Below are 23,370 nucleotides of genomic sequence, written 5' to 3'. Positions count from 1 at the left end.
ATAATAAATTATATATTTATACAATAAAAAAAAAAAAAAAAAATATATATATAAAATAATCTAAAATTGTTATTATTATTACAGCACCGAAGGGGTTAACACAGCCGGGACACTATTTGCCAGTTGCTGGGCGTTGGAGAGAGTGGGCGGAGTCCGGGCACATGACGTAACGAGACCTGCCCCTCCCTCCTGCCCCACCCCCCCTCTCAATCAGCTCCTCCCCCCGTCGCGCGAGCTCGGGACACCGGGAGCTTCCGCTTCCTCAGGAGCCGGAGGGGAGAGAGAAGCGCCAAGAAGCCGCTGCCGCGTCTCAATGTGCGACTGCTGAAACAACCCCCCCCCCCAACACCCCCCACCCCTCCCTGTCCCGGCTGAAGATGGGAATCCTGAGGGTCGTGTTCCTGCTGTCCTGGGCGGCCAGTGCGGGAGGTGAGAGAGAGAGAGGGGGGTGCAAGGGGAGACCGGGGGGGGGCGACTCCCCCCCCAAACCTCCGCTGCCTTTTCCTGCCGTAGAGATGGGGGGGAGAGAGGGGGGTACGCGCGGATCTCGCCTGTGTACAGACCCATGTGCACCAACCTCCACCAGCAAGTGACATATTTACCTCCACCCCCCCCCCCCTTTCCTTTTATAATCCGATTTGAGTCTTCATTTCTCCCCCGGTGCGTGCAGGTCACTTGCCCCGGTGCGTGCAGGTCACTTGCCCCGGTGCATGCAGGTCACACGCCCCGGTGCATGCAGGTCACACGCCCAGGCTGACCCTATTCATTTCATTGCTGTGCACCTGACATTTTTTGGTTGTGATACAATTGTTGAACTTTGATTTTTTTTTTAATTGCTCATTACTTGGTTTGTGTGTGTGCGTCCCCTCAAATAAAAAAAAAAAGACAAAATCAAAGTTCAACAATTGTATCACAACATTATTTTTCAATTATCAGTTTCATGTGATGCAGGAACTATTGGGGGGGGGGAGGGGGGGAATGTCCATGTGAAATCAGTATCCTACACACATTGCCACAATGTAAACATGTATCCATCCCCCATGGGCTCCTGTTCTCAGCCCCTGTTGTTTGATCCAATGCTGCGCCTTCTGTACATTTTTAGGGTGACTTTTTGTGTGTTGATTTCGTTGTTACTTTGATTTTATGAATGCTATTAAGCTTCTATTTAAAAAAAAAAAAAAAAAAATAAGGAATCTCACTAGTTTATTTTTAAGGCATACCATTTACCTCAATTCATTTAGTCAGGCTAGTCAAGCCAACCCTGTTTTATTGCCATTCATGCACTGCACCTTTTTACACCTTATTTCCTGTTGATGTGATGTGTTTTACGGCAGATTGTGGGGTATGCTTTTACGACAGGATCGGTGTTGTATGTATGTTAAGATAGATCTTTGTGTATAGTGCCATCCAGGTATGCAGCACTGAACCATTTGTACACCCCTTTACAATAACAACCCAGGGAATATAATAATCCAGACGCAATAAGGGCACCAGGACATAAATGTAACATTGGCAGAAAGAGTCCCTAGCCCAAAGAGTTTACAGTCTAATCTCAGAGATTGCTTTTGGCCCAGTTTTGGCTGCTAATAGTGTCCCTTAAGAATTAGTCACCGGGTGGTGAAGTAGGATCGAAAAAAACAAAAAACCCCCAGGACTGGAATAGTTTAAACGCATGGATTTGTATATGACCCCTCCCCCCCAAGCGAAAAAGGTTTAAGGTCTTGACACTCGCCCCATTCTGCCATCTGTGCCCATTCTGCCATCTGTGCCCACGAGCCTTCCTCACACCCCTGTCTGCTGCGGTTTATCTGTGTTGGGCTCTCTTGGCTTCCCATGTGTCATGGGAGGACAACCTGCTCCGGTGAAGGAGGGAATTTCTGCACACTTCCCAGCACCTCCTCAGTAGGCGGCTGTGGGGGAGAGCGAGAGAAGGAAGATGGAGGGTTTAGGCGTTGCAAGGCGCCGGAGGCAGTGGATCTGTTGTGTTTTTGTTGCTGGTTATTTTTTTTCCTCTCCCACCCCCTCCCTTTAAGTGGGCTGTAAAGCAAGTTTTAACCCATAACACTCCCCTCCTTTTTTTGCTTTCCAGGCTCCTTTGCTGGCATGGGGTCCATTTAAAATGACAGGGGCATTGTTCTGTGGGATTGTTTAGAAGCCTGGCGAATACTCAGGGTAGGGAGGCTAATGGTATTTAAGTGAGGAGCCATAGGCTGAAATGGTGGAGTAAAGCCACATTTTTCTATAGTGTAACCGTAGCGAGGCAAAAGGGAAAGGGGAGATGTATGTATCTTTATATAGCACCATTAAATGATGGACTATGTACACTGTCAGTCCCCCAGAATGAAGTGTGTTTACGTTGAGAATGGGACGTCTGCTGCTCCCTGGCATTGTGAGGTTAATGGAGATGCAGTGTGTTTTGCATTTCACAACAAGGCATAGACCACATTTACATCTTAAGACAGGTTGGCTGGTTGCTTTTCAGTGCTGGAGAAGTCTGCTGTGTTTCTCCTCGTTGCTGCAGTCTGCATGTATCCAGCTAGTGAAATGATGTCATGGCTTTTCCTTCTGTAAGAACCAAAATAATGTTTCTAGTGTTTGGCGTTTTTCTTAGAAGTACAGAGACCAGATAAATGAACTCAGGGCATTGGCATTCAGTTGGGTATATTAAATGCAAAGCACCTCGGTAGAAGTGTTAGAGACCTTCATTTTAAGGAATAAACACATGTTGGGGATTGCCTTGTATCTGGTTCAAAACTAGGTTCTACGTTACTGTAGGCTCTGTGGTCCTTTACTTTCTTCTAATCTGATTGTTTGCAATGGACGCAGCCATAGGTATTGGCGTCTTCTTTTGGGGTACCTTCTTTAAAAATTGATAGACTTTAATATTTCTAGTTTAACCCTTGCCCTACTAGAGAACTAATATACAATGAAGCAGTAATGCGGTTAAGCCCACTTTACAATCTTGTAATTTCCTATTAGGCATGGTGTTTTTCTCGACCGTTTCTCAGAAGCTCTACCTTTTGGTAAAACAAGTGTTTCTGCTCTTTTGCAAGGCTTATAATATCTACGGCATAGAATGTAGGGTAGGCCAAAAACAAGGTCTATGCAATGACTGGCCCAAACAAAAAGTAAAAAACCTAAATATACTGTAATAAAAAACACATCACTTCTGGGGAAGGTACCCCTGAAGATAAACATTTGGAGCTGTCTGTGTGTGTGTTTTGGACATAATGTAGCCCACGTTTTGTTCTATATGGTATACTGTCTTCTATCTTTTGTGACCCTATCCAATTTCTTCCACAACAATTTTTTTTAAATATATAATCAGGCATACATTGTCCATTTTTTTTTTTTAATATATTTTTTTGAATAGTTTATCTGAATATAGCTATGCGACAAACTAAAAAAAAAAAAAAAAAGTACCTGGTCGCATGCTTTGCAGTAATTGATGTAAGAATGTCTTGGCAAAGTGTGAAGGAATGGGAGAAAACAAGAGGGGCAGGATAAAATCAGAAGTATGAAACATTACAGATTGTAGATCATACACACAGTTTGTGCAGCAGCACAGGCCAAAGCATATATTTAGCTAGGATCTCACTAGAAAGCCCCAAATAGTATATTTAAATGTAGAACATTTGTTTTGCATAAGTTCTGTAGACCAGAAACTATCTGGTTGTTGTATGTATTTGTTTGGTCCCCCTCCTTTTCAACACCACACAGAAGTGGAAGGACGGCGCAGTCAGATATTACTCAACAGTGTAATAATCACATAAGGGAGGTGCTAGAGCACAGGTTCCCAACTGCAGTCCTCAAGAACCCCCAACAGGTTGGGTTTTAAGGATAAGCTTGCGTCAGCACAGTTGGCTCAATCAAAATGAACGAGGCCCCCAGTGCTCAAGCAGGGATATCCTTAAACCTGACCTGTTGGGTTTTCTTTAAGACTGGAGTAGGGTACCATCACCTGAGGTATAGGAAATTGAAACCACCCAAGATTAAACTTGCCATTTACTAAAGAAAATAGGCGGCGATTATGTGAAAATTCTGTGTGTGTGTTTTTTTTTTTTCCCCAAGCATTATTTTTTTTTATAGGTACAAATAAGTAGAGTATTTACTTGAGAAGTGATTGGTCTTAGGAAGTAGATTACACTAAGTTTAAAAGACATGTTGTTTTTTAACCTGCTTCCATTTAGATTCTCCATCTTATTTAAACAGACAGTGGAGCATTGTATAATAAACTTAGAAATATATTAACCATGGAAGCATTCATTGGGTGGGAACTAAACCTAGATGTAGGTACGTTTTTTTTATTTACCGAATACGGGCAAATATTCGAACAAAATGTGAATACTGTAAAAGCATGTCTATATAATCAGGGCTCTTATGAGTGATTTGGAAAGGGTCATGCGTTCTTAAGGTGTTGACGAACACACAGGCTTGTAAACTGGATAAGGACTTCTTTGCTTTCACCGGGTGGAGAAATGCAGTTTATTTATTGGCCTTTACAGGGTATTATTTCTTTCTCTTGACATGATCAATGTGTATCGCACAGCACCTCACATTGGATCTTCACTGTCATTGAGCGATCTTCCTGCCGCTCAGACATTTGTCAATTTTCACTTTACACCCTCAAAATATAAACAGGAACTCTTGTTATTTTTTTCCTGTGCCATCACAAGCTGGTTTTAGGTTTATTTATTTTGTAACTCTTGTTATAGCATTGGTTGCATAAACTTGGTACAGTATATTGCTAATGTTTAGTAACAACATGAAGGCATAAGTGAAGGAGTGATGAGACACAGTGGGAGTTGGATCTCGTATGTAACATTTGAAGGGAGACAAATACTCAATCAGGTTGCATTGTACTTTAAATTATCTGAATAGAATAACAAATAGTTTGAAGGGACAACGATTATAGGATTACATGTTTGATGCTCCCATTAGCGAGCACAGGGGTAGCCAACTTCAGTCCTCAAGGGCCACAGGTGGGCCAATCAGTGGCTCCGTCAATGACTGAGCCACCTGTACTGAAGCAGGGATATCCTAAAACCTGAAAGTGTTGGTGGCCCTTGAGGAGTTGGCCACCTCTGGTCTACCACATATACATGACATTTTTCTGTGTTCCTTACCTTGAATTTAACAGTAGACTAATCTATTGATGAGGTTTTCAAACCTCTCCTATGGGAACTCGCCAAGCCATGTTTTGGGTATAATCAAGCAATACTTAGTATGTCTTCTAAGTGCATGCCTTTGTTTTAGTCTCTTGGTCATCATATTTGTTTCCTTTTTTAGTAAAGTGGGTGGTCATGCATGTCTCCAAAGCTCATGGTTGCATGCTGGAATTGCCATGGTTCTACGTGGGGGGAAATGTTTGTTTGGCTTTGGGCGTATGTGGCATGTTGAAGGGTTTAAATCTTAGGTGACCCACACTTTATTTATTTTTTAATGCAAATAAGTGTTCAAAATTAATTTTTTGTTGTTTTTAAAGGTAGTTTAATAGGATGCAAGTCATTAGTGGCTTGATTTCACCTAGATACTCCCTGGTGTTAGATTTTACAATGTGCTGAAAAGGAGTTTGCATGGGAAAAGCCCCCCTCTGTCACTCCATCTTGCTTTTATTGGTCCTCCAACCAGGGCAGGGTAGGCTAAATTTTGAGTAAGAACTTGGTTGACAAACACGCCTGCTCCTGTGAAAAGGAAAAAAAAAACGCCTGCTCTGGGCGGGGGGATAAAAAATGTATTTTAATTTATTACCGTTCCTGAAGAAAAACAAAACTATAAACCTGTATTGTCGGGGGTCGCCAATAGAAATCTGCAACGTTCTCCCCATGACTTCATGGCTTCCTTTTGAGCCCTGACCCCACAGGGGACCACGGATCAGCTAAGGGGGAAAAAAAATGGCAATCAGGTGGGACTGCTAAGAAGATAATTACATTAAGTTGTTTTCCAGCTGACAGGGAGTGCACTTTATATTTATTTTTTAAAATCATTTTGGTAAGGCATTAGCATATTGTAGAATACCGGTAAATAGCGTAACCACAATGCCTCACTTAGCTAGCATGCAAACGTCAGTTCCTGGCAATACCAAGGTCTTCGCTAAATCTAGTATACTACGTCAGTTGTGTTTTCGTATAGCTGAACACACTTGAAGATTTGTACGTCTGACAAGGCCTATTCTTCCTCCTCTTGACTGATGACTTCGCTGCTGTCACAGTGCAGTGCCCCTGACACAATGCATCGCTGTGAAACACACAGGCCTTCTTCAGTGTTGCCTTGTTTTTCCCAGAAGTAATCCAAGTATAGGAGGAGCCTTCATCCCGTTACAGGACCCATCGCATGTTTACACTGCATTCCAAGCTCTACTGTTGAATTTCTACAATTCTGCATTGATCTGTTTAAAAAAAGAATATAATGTATCTTAATTTAATGTAAATATTTCACCTGAGGAAGGGAGATTCCAGAAACAGTGTGCGTTTGCAACCTGCAAATAGTTTATTATGCTAAAATATCTTGTGTAAGGTCGAGCTTATAGTGCACGCGACACGACGGATGATGTCACCTGTCGCCGCTAGCGAAAGTTGTATTTCGCTTTCCGGCGACCATGTCTTCGATTGGTTCAGAGGCTGTCAAATGTGGCGACAGCCTCGGAAAAATCAATTTTGACCGGCTTCAAAAATTCGCGTCGCGCTTACTATAAGCGCATGCGATGGCGACCATACATTTGTTTTGCTGCGATGTTGCGTCGCTGCACTATAAGCGCAGCCTAAGACTTTATTAGACCAGTGCGGCAACCAAATATATCCAGCTCTAAATCTTCATTTATATAGAACCCACAGTGTTCTCTGTGCTTTACAAAACATACAATACATGGGCTTCTAATTCTATTATGAAATTATGGCTGTGTCGCCTAAAGTATCTGTGGAGTTATCTGTGGATGCTCTCTACATCTTTTAATATCCTTAATCCTGGATGCATACTGAATACTATGGACTAATTTTTTTATTTAATTTCTTCACACAGGAATGTTTGTTTGATTGGAACCCTTTCAAATTAAGCCCATCAGCTATTGATCTTTACTTAACATTTACCTGGTATGAGCTGAATATGCAGATCCCTCCCTTAATTGTTAGTCAAGTGAATATGCTTTATAGCGTATTTATGACAGACTATCTTGGTTGTGAGCCTTATGGCTGTGTCACATAAAGTGTCTGTGGAGTTAATACTGGAGTTAGAATTGGAGTTGAATACTACAAGAAGATCCGGACTCTGCACTTTAAAAACAACTAAAACCTTGTAACTGTGAGAATTTGACTTTCTAAATGCTCTGATAATTTGTATTCTTCCTATCCTCCAAATACCTGGTTTAGTCTCGCCTCCTGCATCTCACTAGGCCCTCCCTAATTGCTTTTTCTGTTTAATGTTGCCTCACTCCTTTGTACACGTTTCTGATCTCCCCAACTTCCCCACGCCCCTCCTATCCACATTCCTTCATCTCTCCTCCCACCTATGTCTATGCCCATACACTGCACCATTATTTATACACCTCTTTCCCAGCAACATCCTTACCCCTCCATAAAAGCACCCCCACAAATCCTCTATTCACACTCTTTCTACTCCTTCCTGCAGCTGGGATATCTCTCCTAATCCTGAACCCGGACATAAACACACCTGCTCTCACCCAAGCCTCCCTGCCATCTCCTCCCATGCAAATGGTGTTGACCTTCTGATTTAATCCTTTTACCTTAAAACTTGCCCTACAAATCAAGCATCCAAATAGCCTGCACTCATGTCCATTGTCCCACATCCACAGTCACTCCTACCACCTATTGTGACCAAGCTCTGCCATCTACAGTACTTATTCCCACCTGCTGTCTCTGTAAGTCTCCCACCATACCACTTAGATTGTAAGTTCTTCGGGGCAGGGATTTCCTTTCCTATTGTCTGATTTTGCTGCGCTTAATGTATTATAATTCCCTGTACTATATTCTTTGAAGCGCTCAGTACACTTTTAGCGCTATATAAATACATACAATAAGTGCAATAAACCAAATCAGATAATAGGAATGTAAATTGTAGAGCTTAAAAATAATAATAAAGTAATATATACCATCTTCAGTCTTGTCGATCCACTTCTGGATGAAGGCCTCTCCAAAGACCTTCCACGTACGGTTTTGGTAGTCACTTCTCCACATTGCTTTAACACGTTTTCTGATTTCATCCTCCCATCTTACTTTTGGTTGTCTTGGTACTCGACTGGATTCCATCTTTGTGCAACTATGATGATTATTTCTTGTGATTCCAGTCCCTCTGCCATTTTAGTTGCTTCACCCTTGTGGTGATGTCACAGACTTTTTTTTTTTTGGTTTTGGACCCATTCATTCGTTTTCCTGTCTCTTCGGGTAATACCCAGCATGCATCCCTTCATACTTCTTTGCATTGTCTGCAGCCTCTGAATTATCTTCGCATTTATGGTCCGAGTTTCACATCCATGCGTGAGCACGGGCAGAATGCACTGGTCGGAAAACCATAAGTGTGCACGTGTGTGAACAGACAGCATTTTATTTATCAAAAATACTCGACTATTGGATGATATACTCAGGGACGCTGCACTATTTTTGTGTGGTATCTCACAGCAAAAGAGATCCGGCACTTGTGTTTTGAGATGAGATAAAAACGCTGTATAGTGATTACAAACAACAAGAATGGTGCTTAACGGGGCGGGCACAATGCTTGTGCTGCCACGTCTCCTTATGTACATGCAAGTCTGGATTCTTTATGGTAGCATCAATACAAATTCACGTTTCTTTAAGGTCCCCGGCACTGCTGAGATACCCTTTTGTTTCGAAGCTGCCTTTGTGATGCGTTGTGGCCGTAACAGTGCATTTCAGGCCCCTCTGGCAGCAAATGTGTTAAATTGATTTAGAGATAAATAAAGCTGTAGGAAATGATTGTACAATTTGCTTTGACCTCAGCTTGTTCGCAGTACACCTTGTTTATATACACGTGTCCTTGCGTTGTGTCGTTCGTCTGATCAAACCGCTGATGGGTGAATTTGTGGTGCTTAATTTTCTCCATTATAAAAATTAAAACAGAGGGCAAAATCATCCAAAGCATTTATATACGCAAGATTTGGAGGGGCCAGCAACGCTATCCTTTTTAAACTGCGCCCCCCCCCCCCCAAAAAAAGCCTTTTCTATTTGGTGAGCAAATCACATGTAATAGAATAAGGATCCTCTGACCTCCATAGACTCCCACTGTTCCCTAGACCAGAGTGTGAAAAACATTCCCCCTGCATACTCGTGCCTGCTCTCCTCCTTGGCTCGCGCCCTACTCCTTACTAGTCTTTGGAGGCAAATGATGCCGCGGTGTCATGTGACCCCGCTGCGTTGCTGAAGACAAGGTAGAAGTTGCAGAGGCCTCACGCGATCCCCTCGCATTTAATTAATCTGGAACCACCGTGCCCCACTTGAAAAATCTTGCGTCACCCCAGTTTGCGCACCCCTGCCCTAGACAATGGAGATTCTTTGTGTGTAGTTGTTTGACGCCCACAAACCACAATATGGCCGTGGGTTCGTCACTTCCACTTTTCTATTGGCCGATGGAGCAAGCTGAAACCTGCAGCCATTTTGAATACTGCTTGAATCTGGGGGACCCCGGGAGATCAGGGGACTGCAGATCTTCTATTTGGCGCCACCACCGACCCCCATTCCAGTTACTACAAGAAAATGACCCTCATCCCCTCCAAACCCCCCACAAAAAAACATTGAGGAGATTGCTGCTTTTAAACACATCCTTTATTTATTTATTTATTTATTTAATTTATTTAAACTGTTTTTTAAGATTTTTTTTTCAAGCTTTACAGAAATTAAGGAGAGAAAACAATAAATAAGATAACTATATATTGTAGACAAATTATACACAAGTGTAAACGTTTATCTGACAAGCAATGGAGAGTTGAGGTTTGGACAACCTCATAGGAAAAAAAATTCAAACATACTCTGTCAAATTTCCTTAATTACTTGTTCGATGTGTGTGTGCTGTATTTTGTATAAATACTTTTAAACTCTTTGCGGGCAGCAAGGGGCAATTACTCTGGGTCACTGTGTGTGTATTCAGCATTGTTTTGTCCTAACTCGTTGTGTAAAGGGAGTTGTAGTATTTGCACTGAACGTTGTTTGAATCCCAGACTTTCCAAATATTTGTGTTTTTTTAAATATGTGGTTGTACTGGATTGTTGTGTTTCTGGACATGTCTACTTAATTAGGAGCTGCAAGGCAGTCAAACTTCGTTTTCTAATGATTTATGCAAGGGTCCTCTGCATTTATCTCAGCATCATATTGAATAGTTAACATTGCTTTAATTTACATTTACAGCACCGCCCTGTCTGCCATGTTGTTTTTTTTCCGTACTTTGGAGAGATTGCTCTATCCTCTTTCCAAAGCAGGTTTCCATTTTTTTTCCCATCGGATTCTATGTTCAGTGGATATACACATTTGAAATATTAAGTGTCTGGGGAGGTTAAAATGGCGTAGTCTTCTGAGCCCAATGCAGTTTAAAGGTTACTATGGTAACCTCAGATGCTAGCAATTAGGAAATACACTAATATGAGTTGCATTCATCCAGTCCTCTGGGGGGAATTGCTGCTTTTAAGGTAATGGAAGTTAATGGGTTTTAAGCTGTTATTCCACTTCTCACTATTGATTAGGGCGGGAGACCTCAGTCTAAAGAAATGTAAGCGTTTCCCCCCGCCTATTTTCTGTGAATGTATTGTTTTTTTTCCTCATTTTTTTATTGCTTATTAATTACACAAGGGGGTTGGGGTAGGGGGGGATGGTACACTGCCATACACAATATTGCAAGAGCAGATATACAAACACATTTACTGTCGGGTATCAACACTGAGACAGATCTAGCCTATCTGGGGAGCCAGCAAGATCCCCAACTAAGTCCTCCTGGACTCTGGCATGCCCCCGATCGACACGAAGAGTTGATCGATGAGTGACGCTCGAACTTTCTTAAGGGGGGGTCAAAGGGATGGGGGTGGGATTCCACTCCAGCTCATTATGGCGGACAGCTACCTTAGTCGGCCTGATTCACTGGGGTTGTACAAACTATTGTAGGTTAGCCATGGGCTCCATACTCTTTTTGTGTTTTTAGCACAAGTATCCCCCAAGCAGACCGGTCAATCTCTCCATCTGGTAATTGAATCAGATCTTGTTTTTAATAAGTGAAACATTTGGCATGTCATTTTTCTTCCAGTGTGATGCTATCGCACATCTGGTTGCTGTCATAATATGCACTTTACGTTTATTAGAGTCCCTGTCTCGGACCTGGAGTGGTCTCAATAGCCAGGACCAGGGGTACAACTGGTATGGTATTCCCAACACTCCTTTGGCTAGATTATAGACCAAACTTAAATTACCCGGGAGCAAGACCACTACATATGTAACATTTCTGATGGTTGCCCACATCCCCTTAGACAGAGTTGGGAGTTGCCAAGAAACATCTTCGAGAGCCTCTGCGGTGTCTACTACTACCTACACAGCATTTTGTATGTTTTTTTATTGTACTGTTGTGCATATAAAGCTTTTAGGTGCAGCCTCAAAGATGTCTTCCCAGTCCTTGGCTTCCAACACCTCTCCCAGATCTGCCTCCCACTGTGTCATATGTTTAGTTTTATCCTGTGTAATGTCCAAGAATGTTGATCTGTACAACCTGGAGGTGATTCTATGTTGATTTGGACAATTAAGGCAAATTTCCTCAAATGGGGTGGGGGAGAGGGAAGCCCCGTAACACAAGAAATCTAAAAAGTCACTCTCCATGCCTCTATCCAAGACTAGGGTGTCAATTGTTTTGGTGTTGACGTTCTAAACCAGATCCACAATTCTGATCACCCTCTTAGACAACCAGTTTTTAAACATTTGTTTATCCAGACTCATAATGAAATCTGGATTTAGAAATAGGGGTATAGTCCTTGAGTCTTTATTAGTCAGATGGAAACTTTTTCTTTACAGGCCTCCCACATTGTACGGAAATGTTCAAGTTTGGGAAGAACCAGTAATTTCTTCCTAATCTGACTAGATTGCCACAGCACTGTTTCCACACCATTATATGGATGGATAACAGCTGCCTTGATCTCCACCCACCTTTGTAGACACCACATGCCACGCCATCATCTGGCCAAACTGTGCTGCCGTATAGTAGGCAAATGGACACGGCAACCAAGTCCACCTAGTTATGAGAGTTCGCGAAATCTATGTATTTTTATTAACATACCCCCAATAATATAAGTGCGTCCCTTTACAAAATAGACAATAGGTTAAAGGGAATTGTAACAAGAAAAGCACATGATGGGAAATATTTTTTCCGTTTGAAGCAAACAAATCTCGCTTATATGGGGCGTTGCAAATTGACTGCTGTGATATTTTTACATCTTCACTAAACATAGTTTTCAAATGAATAAAGAATGAGCTCCTTTTATTCTCTTCTTGCAGAGTTCCTTCCTGTTTTCGAGCTTTGTAGCTACTGTGTAATGCTTCCTTCCAGTCCCAGAATTCAGTGCAACAGTCCCCATGCAATCCGGCTGGTTAATTATTTATACATGCTGCAATTTTCGTCTTTCAAGATTCTGCAATTGTTTTTTTTTTTTTTTTGTTCCTTTTGGAAATTCGATCAATTATATTTAATATTTTGGGAGATAGATTCTGCAGTTCTGCTCGGGAATTCTCAATCAAAACATTGAGTTATAAAACGGGGGACATTCCACCGGTCGTCTTGATGTGGGTATAAGAATGTTGGGGCGAACGAAAGGAGTGTAGAAGAGCCCAGAAGATGGCTTGTGACATGAAAATACATTTTTACGGTCGCTAAGGCGCAGATCCGCAATGGTTTCTCTCTGGCCGTTCCTTTCCAGCCTGTGTTTAATGCAGTAATTCCATTCCGAGGTTGTTCAGGCTTGTTGCGGTTGTAAATATTTTCAGCATTTTTTTTTTTATAGCAATGGCGGCATTTCATGGGAATTAAATGTAGCTCGCATGGTTGTACTCTTGCATACCCAAATGTAAAAAGGGATGGGTAATGTTGCAGCACGCGGTAACTGGAGCATGTCTTCTAATATGGATCCTTCAATACTATCGTAATCAGAAGGATTTGGGTGCTACTGCAGAGAGATCACATTTTTTAGGCTTAACCTTTAATCTGTAGGTCCTGGGAATAAAGAAGATGGTACGCCAGTGGTCTTGGCCAAAAAATGTGTTAGAAGTGCAAAAGTACAAGGATCATGAAGACCAAGGCTAACACTATGACCGAAACGTTGGTCCTTGTACTGTTGCACTAATAACAATTTTTTTTTGCCAACACCACTGGAGTGCCGTCTTCTTTCTTCCCAGGATTTGCTATCGCAGCTCACTTTATTTTGATCCCCTTCAGTCTACTTCTGCGTCGCCCCACAGGCGCACAGCCACAGGGTGTGACCTGTTTGCTGCCATTCGCTGATGTTTGTTGGTGTTGAAATTGCTGTATTTCAATGTGAAACTCTCCAGCCCTTTTATTCCACGCACCCAAATATCCAACTCTGTCCATGAAATGTTTGTGAATTGCCTGTATAACCTCTGTTCATTTAATGTAACCATGTATTGTTATAACTCTGTTCCCAGGACATACTTGAAAACGAGAGGTTTTCTCAATGTATTACTTACTGATAAAACATTATATAAATAAATATACACCAACTCGCTGGTGCTTGCTGAGCACCCGTGGCAGCTTTTAACCATAATTGTGAGTGTACCTACCTTCTCTTTCTATCTTTAGTCTGTATGTCCATTAACTGGAAAATGACTTCCCCGGTGCAGAAAGCTTATGTACAACATCGACAGGAAATATTTTCTTCAGCTGCATGCCGGAGGGGCCCTGGCATCGTGCCACATCCCCTTCTGACACATGGCGATCGTGTGATTTGCTCCTGTGAGGCAATCACATGATTTGTGGCATCACTGACGCTAACAGGAGAGGCGTCTCCTCTTCCATTCCCCGACTAGTCAGATCCCGTTCAGCATGTAACGCGATCTCCCCATGAAAATGATCAGTAAGCTCATGACCTGGCTCATTCGTCCTGGGGCCCCTGGAGTGGCAGACCTCACGACATGGGAGTCGCGTCACGGGGCACTCAGGAGGCTGTTAAAGCACTGCATGTTTCAGTGTCAATTGAATCTGATCTATGGCAATTCTTATGCAAACATGTATTTAGTTTGCACTGTCACCTTGCAATACCTCCATTCCCAGCACAAGAAACAGTAGTGGGTGGTGTTTTGTATGATTGATTTGGTGAAATAATGTGGCTCTGGCTATCTCATTGTGGTCTTTCAGTGGTAACTACTTGTTAGTTGAATGAGAGGTGGAATTAGTGTTAAGTGGGTAAATTTCTAGTATGCTTTCATACGTTTCAGATGCACCGATGCAAGAAAATGATGCTACTTGTGTTGATTTTGCTCTCAAATTGCTTATGAACAATAGCCCGTCTTGTGTTCTAGACCTAGATGAGGGGGGAAGCTTTGTTTTTTCACCCCACAAGTATAGTCCAGTTTTTGGTTGATAATATTTGGAATGCCTTTATTTTGTGCAATGGTAACTCCCAGTGACAGGCCAATAAATGTAAATTGACTGTTGAATTTAGTCCCTACTTGCCAGTAATGTCCCCACAGACGCACTGTGTCGTGACCTCAGCCACTAGCGTCACTCATTTCCTCCTTCTCAGACCCCTGCTGTAATCTGTCAATGACCGTTACGATCTGCAATTGCATGTGCCTCACATTGTTTTGCTGTGAGGCGCTTGGCGGGCTCCAGCCTCCAGCTTCCATACGGGACACCACAGGAAGTGCCCAACCTCATGGGTCGCTCTTGTGAAGGGGGAGGGTGTAATCGCAGAGTCTGTAATAGAGAGAGGGTAGGCAAACTGTTTGCAGAATTTCTATTTGAAGGAGTCCTGTATCACCTCCTGGCAATGCACCGTTCCAATGCCTTCTCCCTAGATTTTATTATACATGCACACGCCAGTATATGTTTTGTTCTCTAGTGCTGTGCCATCACCGCCATCTCAGAAACCAGTCAAATAGTTACTGGCGTTACTCTGATTAGATAGAACAGGGATATTTTGAAGGCGTAGGCTTGATGACAGCTAGCTGATTATCTCCAAACGCTGCCCCCTGCCAAGTATGCACAACGTGGACTCTCCAAATTACTCGCTTTAACCGCTTTTTAAATGTTAACGTTTGCAGGTGTGAGATATTATTTTTTTTGGTTCATTTTTCTGCTGAGCGATGCAATCCTGGATCCTTGGCAGTGAAGGGGTTACACAGTGCATGGTACTTTACACAATTATCTCAGGAAATGCTGATTGCTTTCAGTTGTTTTTTCCAATGAAGAGAATACCAAACCTCTTATTATACAGGCTCAGTTTTTCCACTACATGTTTTCCCTCCCTTGCTGCTTGGCTTTTTGTACATGTGTGTTGGAACACCCTGTAGTAATGAATGAGTTACGTGCATCACTAACTTAAAGCCGCTATCCCACCCTTTTTAATATGATCCCTCTAGGCGCTATATATGTTCACAAACAAAAGACGGGGATGCCCAAGGCTACATCCAATTGACAAAACATATAAAGTAATACGTATAAAGTTATAATAATAATATTTACTTGACAACCTATTATTATTATTATTAATGAAGTATTTAAACTTTATACTTATTACTTTATATGTTTTGTCAATTGGATGTAGCATTGGGCACACCTGTCATTTTGTTTGTATACATTGGCCATGCTCAGTAGCACTCTTTTTGACATATATAGATATATAGATAGGTTCCTTACCGAGTAGATCCAGAGTCCCAAGACCACGAGGCAAGAAAGAGACAGCACACTCAGGAGGTACAGAAAAAGTGTGTATTCAGTTGAAAAACTGGCAGTTTTTCTTTCTTGCCTCGTGGTCTTGGGATTCTGGATCTACTCGGTAAGGAACCTATCTATGCATTATTTGTATGGGAAAAGCACCCATTTCCAGTTTGTGTGTGCCATCTGCATATTTTTATATATATATATATATATATATCTATCTCAGATAATAGCCGTGTTAGTCCAGTTGCGATAGTGCAGAATAAATGAGTTCTTCAGTATTCGGTGATACCTTTTTTATTGGACTAACAATTTATGTCATAGGACAAGCTTTCGAGAGTTATCCTCTCTTCTTCAGGTCAAGCAATACTGATATACAAAGGGTTCAATGGCTAAAACAGTGTGGAGAGGGGAAAAAAAGATATTTACTGTAGATAAAGTAGGGTGTTAAGTGTTGGAAGCCAGGGGACAGTGTCAGAGAAAGGTGGGGAGGGGGAGGGATACTGGGGGGGAGAGAAAGTGTGGATAAAAATAGAGGCAAGCAGGATAATTACAAGCAATTTTGATAGGGTGTGAGAAAACCCATGTCCGCATTAAGTCCTTTGGTTTTGGTGTCAAAGAGTCTTATCATTCTGAGTTCAAATGTTTTCCGTTCTTGGGTGCTTTTAAACATTCCATTGAAGATTTTGATTTTTAGATCATTTATGGAATGATCTGGTTGTGAGAAGTGATGTCCCACAGGTGAGCAGTATCTTCCTTCTTCGTGATGGAGTATAGAATATGCACAGACACTCTACTCCATCACGAAGAAGGAAGATACTGCTCACCTGTGGGACATCACTTCTCACAACCAGAGTATGTATGTATATTTATTTATTTATTTATTGTGGTGAGTGTTGGAGGTAGAGCCTGGTGGGAATGTGTGTTATATACTGTATGTTCCCAAGATACTTGCGGGTTTAGTTGCTAGTTTCCTGGGTTTTCAAAGAGGGTACCCACTGTCATCCAACTGGCAACGTTGTGCATTCCCATTGACTCATGGGACACGCAGGGTTGTGTGGCCAGTTTGCATTCCCGAACGGAAGCTTTAACACCGGTAATTAAAAAAAACGGGTAGGTCCCTTAAGCTAAAAAATAAAAAAAAAACACAATCTTTGGGAAAATCGCCTTGTTCTGAAAGCTTTAAGAAATGGCTCCGTTTTCATATTTTGCTGCTACATTGCTTGGTCGGTTTCCTGCCTCTGTTGAAGAATTTATTCTAGCACTTCAACCTCATCATGGGAGGTGCCTGTAATTCATCTAGTTGTTTTTGTATTCGGAAGGAACAATGTGCTCATTATTTTGCGATATTAAAGGAGCCATCCAAGCAGTCAATTTGTTAACCTTTTTTTGTATGTGTGTAATTATAGGGTTGAAGCAGGAGGTCTCAGGAGCTGAACCCCTTTCATTCAGCTCTGGGGACCCCCTGCTTCCAGATATACTTGCCTCCTGAATAGGGTGCCGTTCTCTCTGTTTCTAAAAGCTCCCCAGTCATGGGGGCCAAATAGGAAGCTGCGCCAGATGATGTCACAGCTTGCTATTGGCCCGCAGGGCGCGGGAGCTTTGAGAAGCAGCCATTACGGGATCCCCCCTAGCAAGCCAAAGCGGCTACCGGTACCTACTACGGAGGTCAGTATCTCAGGAAGCAAGGAGTCCTTGTAGATATAATTAATGGGATTCAGCGCCTTAGACACCCTGCTTCAATCCTATGTAAAAAAAAAAATGTGCCTGCTTCGATTTGTCTCTTCAATACAAAGTTTAAGTTTTCTTTTCCCTTTCGCAATTTTCAAAGTGCCAACTCTGTACCTATCACTGCATCATGAACCTAGCCTGCTGCTAACTAAACCCAGGACATACATGAAAACGAGCGCTAACTTTCAATGTATTACTTCCTGGTAAAACATTTTTATAAATAAATAAACCAAATAGGCCTTTCATGTAACTCTGGCAGTATATGGGTCAATACTGCTAATTACCACAAGCTCTTTCTCCTCTTAAAAATCCAGCGCTCTGAATGAAGTGCACTTTGCTCCATGTACAGTAATCTATCTGGGGCAAATGTGCTTATTTACACTGGCTTGGTTTTCTCATTGTGTCCTTGGACAAAAAGTTGATTCACAACGAACCATTGGGTTGGGTGTAACCTGCACTAATGTACAGCACCAGAAGTTCCATTGTAAGAGCCATTGGAGTCCGCTTTCCTGTAACTTTAAAGTTGATAATTATGTATTACATTTTCTTGTTCTATATTGGTGTGTGTGTGTGTGTGTGTGTCTTGTAACTAATTTCAAAGAGAATGAAAGAAAACATACCCTTGCTAACAGTATTGTAAAATTATTATTTTTTGGAGTAAGCCAGTTACTGTTAAGAGGAGCTGGCTAAGGCCGCGCTTATAGTGTCGGCGACGCGACGTTGCCAGAAAACAAATGCATTGCCGCCGCCACGTGTGCTTATAGTAAGCACGACGGCGACAATGCGACGGCAAAATTAGATTTTTCATGGGCTGTTGCCTCATGTGACGGCCCTTGAACCAATCAAATGGCAGGAAACCCACGCCGCAGTCGCCCAGCGAAATATAACTTTCGCCTGTGGCGATGACGACAGGTGACGTCACCCGTCATGTTGCCGTCGCCATCGACGGCACTATAAGCGCGGCCTAAGTGGTATTGCACCTTTTTAATTGGCTTCTGAAAGAGGAATTGTCAAAGATCGCGCACTCAAGGCAGAGGTTGGGCATCCCAAACCAATACTTGACCATCATAAAGAGCATAAACCTAGAGCAGCGGTGAGAGGACACTCTGGGACATGGCCGAGATGTTTGGGGGTGGGGTTCCCATGGTATGAGGTGGTGTTGCATATTTAATCCCTTCCACGTGAGTGTGAGAAGTCGGCAACGCCGCATTGCATTGCTGGCACTTCTGACCTTCAAGGGGTTAAGGTCATTGCTGTGATGCCACGGGAACTCAGAGCGTGTCGGAGCGCCATGGAACTGGTAACCACACTACTGGTGAATGTGGAACGTTTCACCCTGTTGCGCGGTAGTGTAAATGAAAGACTGTTTTGCGAGGAATTGTCTAAATGTAGACTACTGAACAAAAAAGGAGCAAGAGTAATAGCAATGTTCAGGGCACTCACACACTGTCCAGTTTGGGGTTCGTGACAGAGGGGTCCTCCCACGCGTTTCATGCAGAAAATGCGCTTTCTCAAGGAGTGAGTACTCTCCTTGAGAGCGCAATTTCTGCGTGGGAGAACCCCTCTGTCACGAACCCCCACTTGCCTGTGTTTAAAATAAAGCCTTTTTGACTTTTGCACATACTGGTACCCCTTTTTTCTTATTTTTTCTAATTGTGAATTACCTGGACAGTGTGTGAGTGCCCTGAAGAATTCTTGAAAACTAATTACCTAAGCTGCCGATCGATTAGTTATCCCGTGATCGATCACCAAAGATCCTGCTTCTCAGGGTTCACTACATGGATGACTTTCAGTTTCAATCAATCCTTCTGTCAGTGGAACACAGCAGCTACAATGTATTCTTCTGTTACTAAGAACATTATCTATTGTTGCAGTTTGCAGCTAAGACTGCTGGTAATATTGGCAACACATTTTCACAAATAGCAAAGGGTTACAAAGATCTTGCACTGCTGGCAAAGTGTTTTATAACCTTATAACAGTATATTAAAACTCATTAAAAATTTCAATTACAGCTGCAGACAAAGTTATAGCCTACATGTTTTTTTTAATTTAATAAACCAGTTCTGTACTATGAGAGAATACTAGTAGCATTTAAAACAAACAAAAAAAAAAACACTGACATTTTTTATGTATTATAATGTAACATGCATTTTTGTTTCTATAGCAACCATTTACAGTCACATCCCCTTCCTTTTCTGAAACAGGCTCTGGCACATCCCTTTTTGAGCCCTGCCCTCTCTCTAGCAGTGCACCAATTGTGTCTAGTGACGGCCTGGTCACATGATCTTCCCCACAGAACTTTGCATCTTTGGTCCTCTTCTGCTGCGTTGACATCCATTTAGTGAACCCCAGAGCTGAATTTTTGCAGATAGAGCACAGGAGAGAGGATTTATCAGCAACTTAGCCAATTACATATCATTGTGGGGATTGCACATATTAAAGGGTACAGAAAAAAATGGCAGCTTGGACTGCTGCTTTAAGAGTTCAGTTGAAATAAAAGTAGCAAGTTTTATGTAATACTATAAAACTGATTTATTAAAAAATACACGATACACAGGATATTGCTTGGATTGTAAAACATGCTGGACACCTAACAAGCTCCTATTGAACCCCCAAAATGACCACAACATATATATAAGCATATGAGTGTCACAGAGGAGTGCTACTGAGCATGGCAATATATACTTAAAACCACTTATTAGATATTTATACATATATATTTAGGCACTGTACCGTGTATGAGTCTCACTGGATGTGCTAAAAACTGAGCTTTGTCTGTGTTTTACGTTCTGTCTCTGGTTTTAAGTATTGCTTGGATTGCTCATTTAAAGCTATAAGCCCTGGCTGCAATGAAATAATTGTATGCTAAGACATAAAGGAGAAGGACAGGTTTTTGGACCTGTCTGAAAGATGCGAATGTGCTCACAAGTGGTAGTTTTATTTGCTATACACTATTAAAGCAGAAGTTAATGTCCAATGGAGAATCATTTCTCTCTCTTTTATAGTATGCATGTATCTCTATCTTTACATAGTGCTTCCAGGTACATAGCACTTCACAGCAGCAATACACGTGACTTAATCTAACACAATGGGAATAAGCGCTTCAGACATGACCGTAACAATAGGAAAAGGAGTCCCTGCCCCGAAGAACTTACAATCTACGTAGTAATTAGGGAGAACTTACACAAACTGCAGGAGGGTGTTCTGGTAAGTACGTCTGCAAGGGGGCAAGATTAGTGCATCCGAGATGTACCTGTATAGTATAGCCAGCTCTTCGTTAAAGAGATGTTTAGCCTTAAGTGAGGAGGAGAATTCTGTGAGTGATATGGAGTTTAATTGGAAGCCAGGAAAGGGATTTCAGCAGGAGCAACGCATGAGACAAATTTAGGATAGAGTAAAGTGATTCTAGCAGCAGTGTTAAGGATAGATTGTAGGGGAGACAGGTGAGTCAGGAAGCCAGACAGTAGAAGGTTACAATAGTCAAAGCGGGAGAGAGACAGAGGAAAGTGCGTTTCTTTGCAATGCTACAGAGGTAAAAACTACAGGTTTTTAGCTACATTGTGAATGTGAGTGAGAATTAAACTGTGACATGCAGTGTGCTTGTAATACTGGGTGTATGATGGTATTGCCAACAGTAATGTAGAAGGACGCAGTAGGGCCAGGCTTGGGAGGAAGTAATGAGAGCTCAGTCTTGGACATATTTACTTTGAGTATGCGGAGGGCCATCCAGGTTGATACAGCAGAAAGATATTCAGCAGGTGTAAGGTCAGGGGTTGAAAGGTAAATTTGAGTCATCAGCATAGATGTGATATTTGAACCTTAGAGATGTGATGAGGTCACCTAGAGAGAGTGCATAAAGAGGAGTGGTCCCATGGCAGATCTTTGGGGTACACCTACAGAGAACGGAGGTGGTGTTGGCAAACGGGACACTGAACGTACGATGGGAGAGGCAATAGGAAATCCAAGATAGAGCTCTGTTATGGATTCGAAGAGTATGGCAGATGAAGAGTGTGGTCCACAGTATCAAAAGCTGCAGAGAGGTCAAATAATATAAGCAAACCTTTGTCTTTTGCAGCATGGAGGTCATTAATTATTTTGGTGAGGGCTGTTTCAGTGGAGTGATCAGTGTGGATGCTAGATTGTAGGGGATTGAGAGTGTAGGTGGTGAGAAAATGGAGCATGCTAGATAACACATGGTGTTCAAGGTGTTATTGGGCAGAAGGGAAACAGGGTGGTAATTATAGAGACTGATATGGCCAAGCTTGATGTTTTTTGAGTAAAGGTATAACTGTTGCATTCTTCAAGGTGGCAGGAAAAGTACAAGAGTATAGGGAGTTGAAAATATGTGTAAGTGCAGAGATTGGAGTAGGAGCAACAGGTTTTAATAGAGGGGGGGGGGCAGGTGGTAGATGGAGAAGAGATCAGCAGGACACGTCCTCTGTGACAGGAAAAGGCGTTGAGGAAGGTAGGAGGAGAGTTACGAGAGATGTAGACTGTGAGGAGAATACAGATGGAATGTCTTGCCGAATAGACTCCACCTTTGTCTTGAAATAGTCAGCAAAGTCCTGAGGTGAATTAAAAGTAACAAAAATATGCAATATATTGCAAAAATGGGTGGCGCAGTGATAAAGGCAATATATAGCCTTGAAATTAAATATGAAGTGAATACAGATAAATAGTGAACAAAATGCAGCTCAAAAAACCCTTTAGTGTACGATCTGCAGACTCCACTTCTATTGTAGAACGCCTTGGGAAAACAGGGGAGCGCAGGTATCAATACGCAAAAAAATAGAAAAGCACAAAATACAAAATAGTGCAAATAAAGTTAATTCAAACGATGTGATGTGAATGTATCAAGTGAATGGAGACTCACGTAGTGTCAAATAAAATCATATCAGAGATCAGTGGCAGATACTTGACTCTGTAGTGGTAGATGAACAACCCCACAGCTGGATATCTGATGTGAACAGCATACACTCGTTGTGCGTGTATCGGCATCCGATGATGAATCTGCACAGTACAGGCATACCCCACATTAATGTACGCAATGGGACCGGAGCATGTATGTAAAGCGAAAATGTACTTAAAGTGAAGCACTACCTTTTTCCCACTTATCGATGCATATACTGTACTGCAATTGTCATATACGCACATAACTGATGTAAATAACGCATTTGTAAGAGGCTCTACAGCAAGCATGTCAAACTCAAATGCTAACAAGGGCCAAATAAACAAGGTTTAAGTCTAGGTGGGCCGCAAAAAAAAAACACTTACATTTTCATAGAAACGTAGGTTTATTTCGAAAAGTAGTGTGTGTGTGTGTGTGTGTGTGTGTGTGTGTGTGTGTGTGTGTGTGTGTGCGCGTGTGTGTGTGTTGACCTCACTAACCGAACCAAAAAAAAAGCCAGACGTGAATGACTTCTGAACACATTAACCAGTGTCAGGATGCCCCCTCTTAACAATTTCCAAAGCAGCAATCCCACCTGGGATCTTACCTGATCCGCAGTCCCTCAAGGTACTATACTGGAGGGGAGGTGTTATCTACCTGTCTTCCGATGTCTCCCGTGTGAAACTTGAGTCAGATCTGGAAGAAAGCAGAATAGGTTATTTCGGTGTAGGTATAGTGCAGTTAAGATAAAACAGAGAGAGTGGGTGAGGGTGATAAACAGAGGGTGGGAGAGAGAGAGAGGGTGGGAGAGAGAGAGAGGGTGGGAGAGAGAGAGGGTGGGAGAGAGGGTGGGAGAGAGGGTGGGA

At 42.2% G+C, this 23,370-nt stretch overlaps 1 protein-coding gene across 1 annotated transcript in view; it reads left to right on the top strand.

Annotated features, from left to right (window-relative positions):
- The first annotated feature begins 214 nt into the window (after positions 1-214).
- Positions 215-23,370, top strand: part of ADAM10 (ADAM metallopeptidase domain 10) — a 152,445-nt gene continuing 129,289 nt past the window's right edge. Inside the window, exon 1 of the mRNA XM_075575796.1 lies at positions 215-429. Coding sequence (XP_075431911.1) covers positions 378-429 — 52 coding nt within the window. The 5' untranslated portion in view covers positions 215-377. The remainder of the gene's footprint in view (positions 430-23,370) is intronic.

The sequence above is a fragment of the Ascaphus truei genome, chromosome 18, assembly GCF_040206685.1.
Source record: "Ascaphus truei isolate aAscTru1 chromosome 18, aAscTru1.hap1, whole genome shotgun sequence".
Classification (NCBI taxonomy): domain Eukaryota; kingdom Metazoa; phylum Chordata; class Amphibia; order Anura; family Ascaphidae; genus Ascaphus; species Ascaphus truei.
This window is presented reverse-complemented; position numbering and strand designations above follow the sequence as displayed.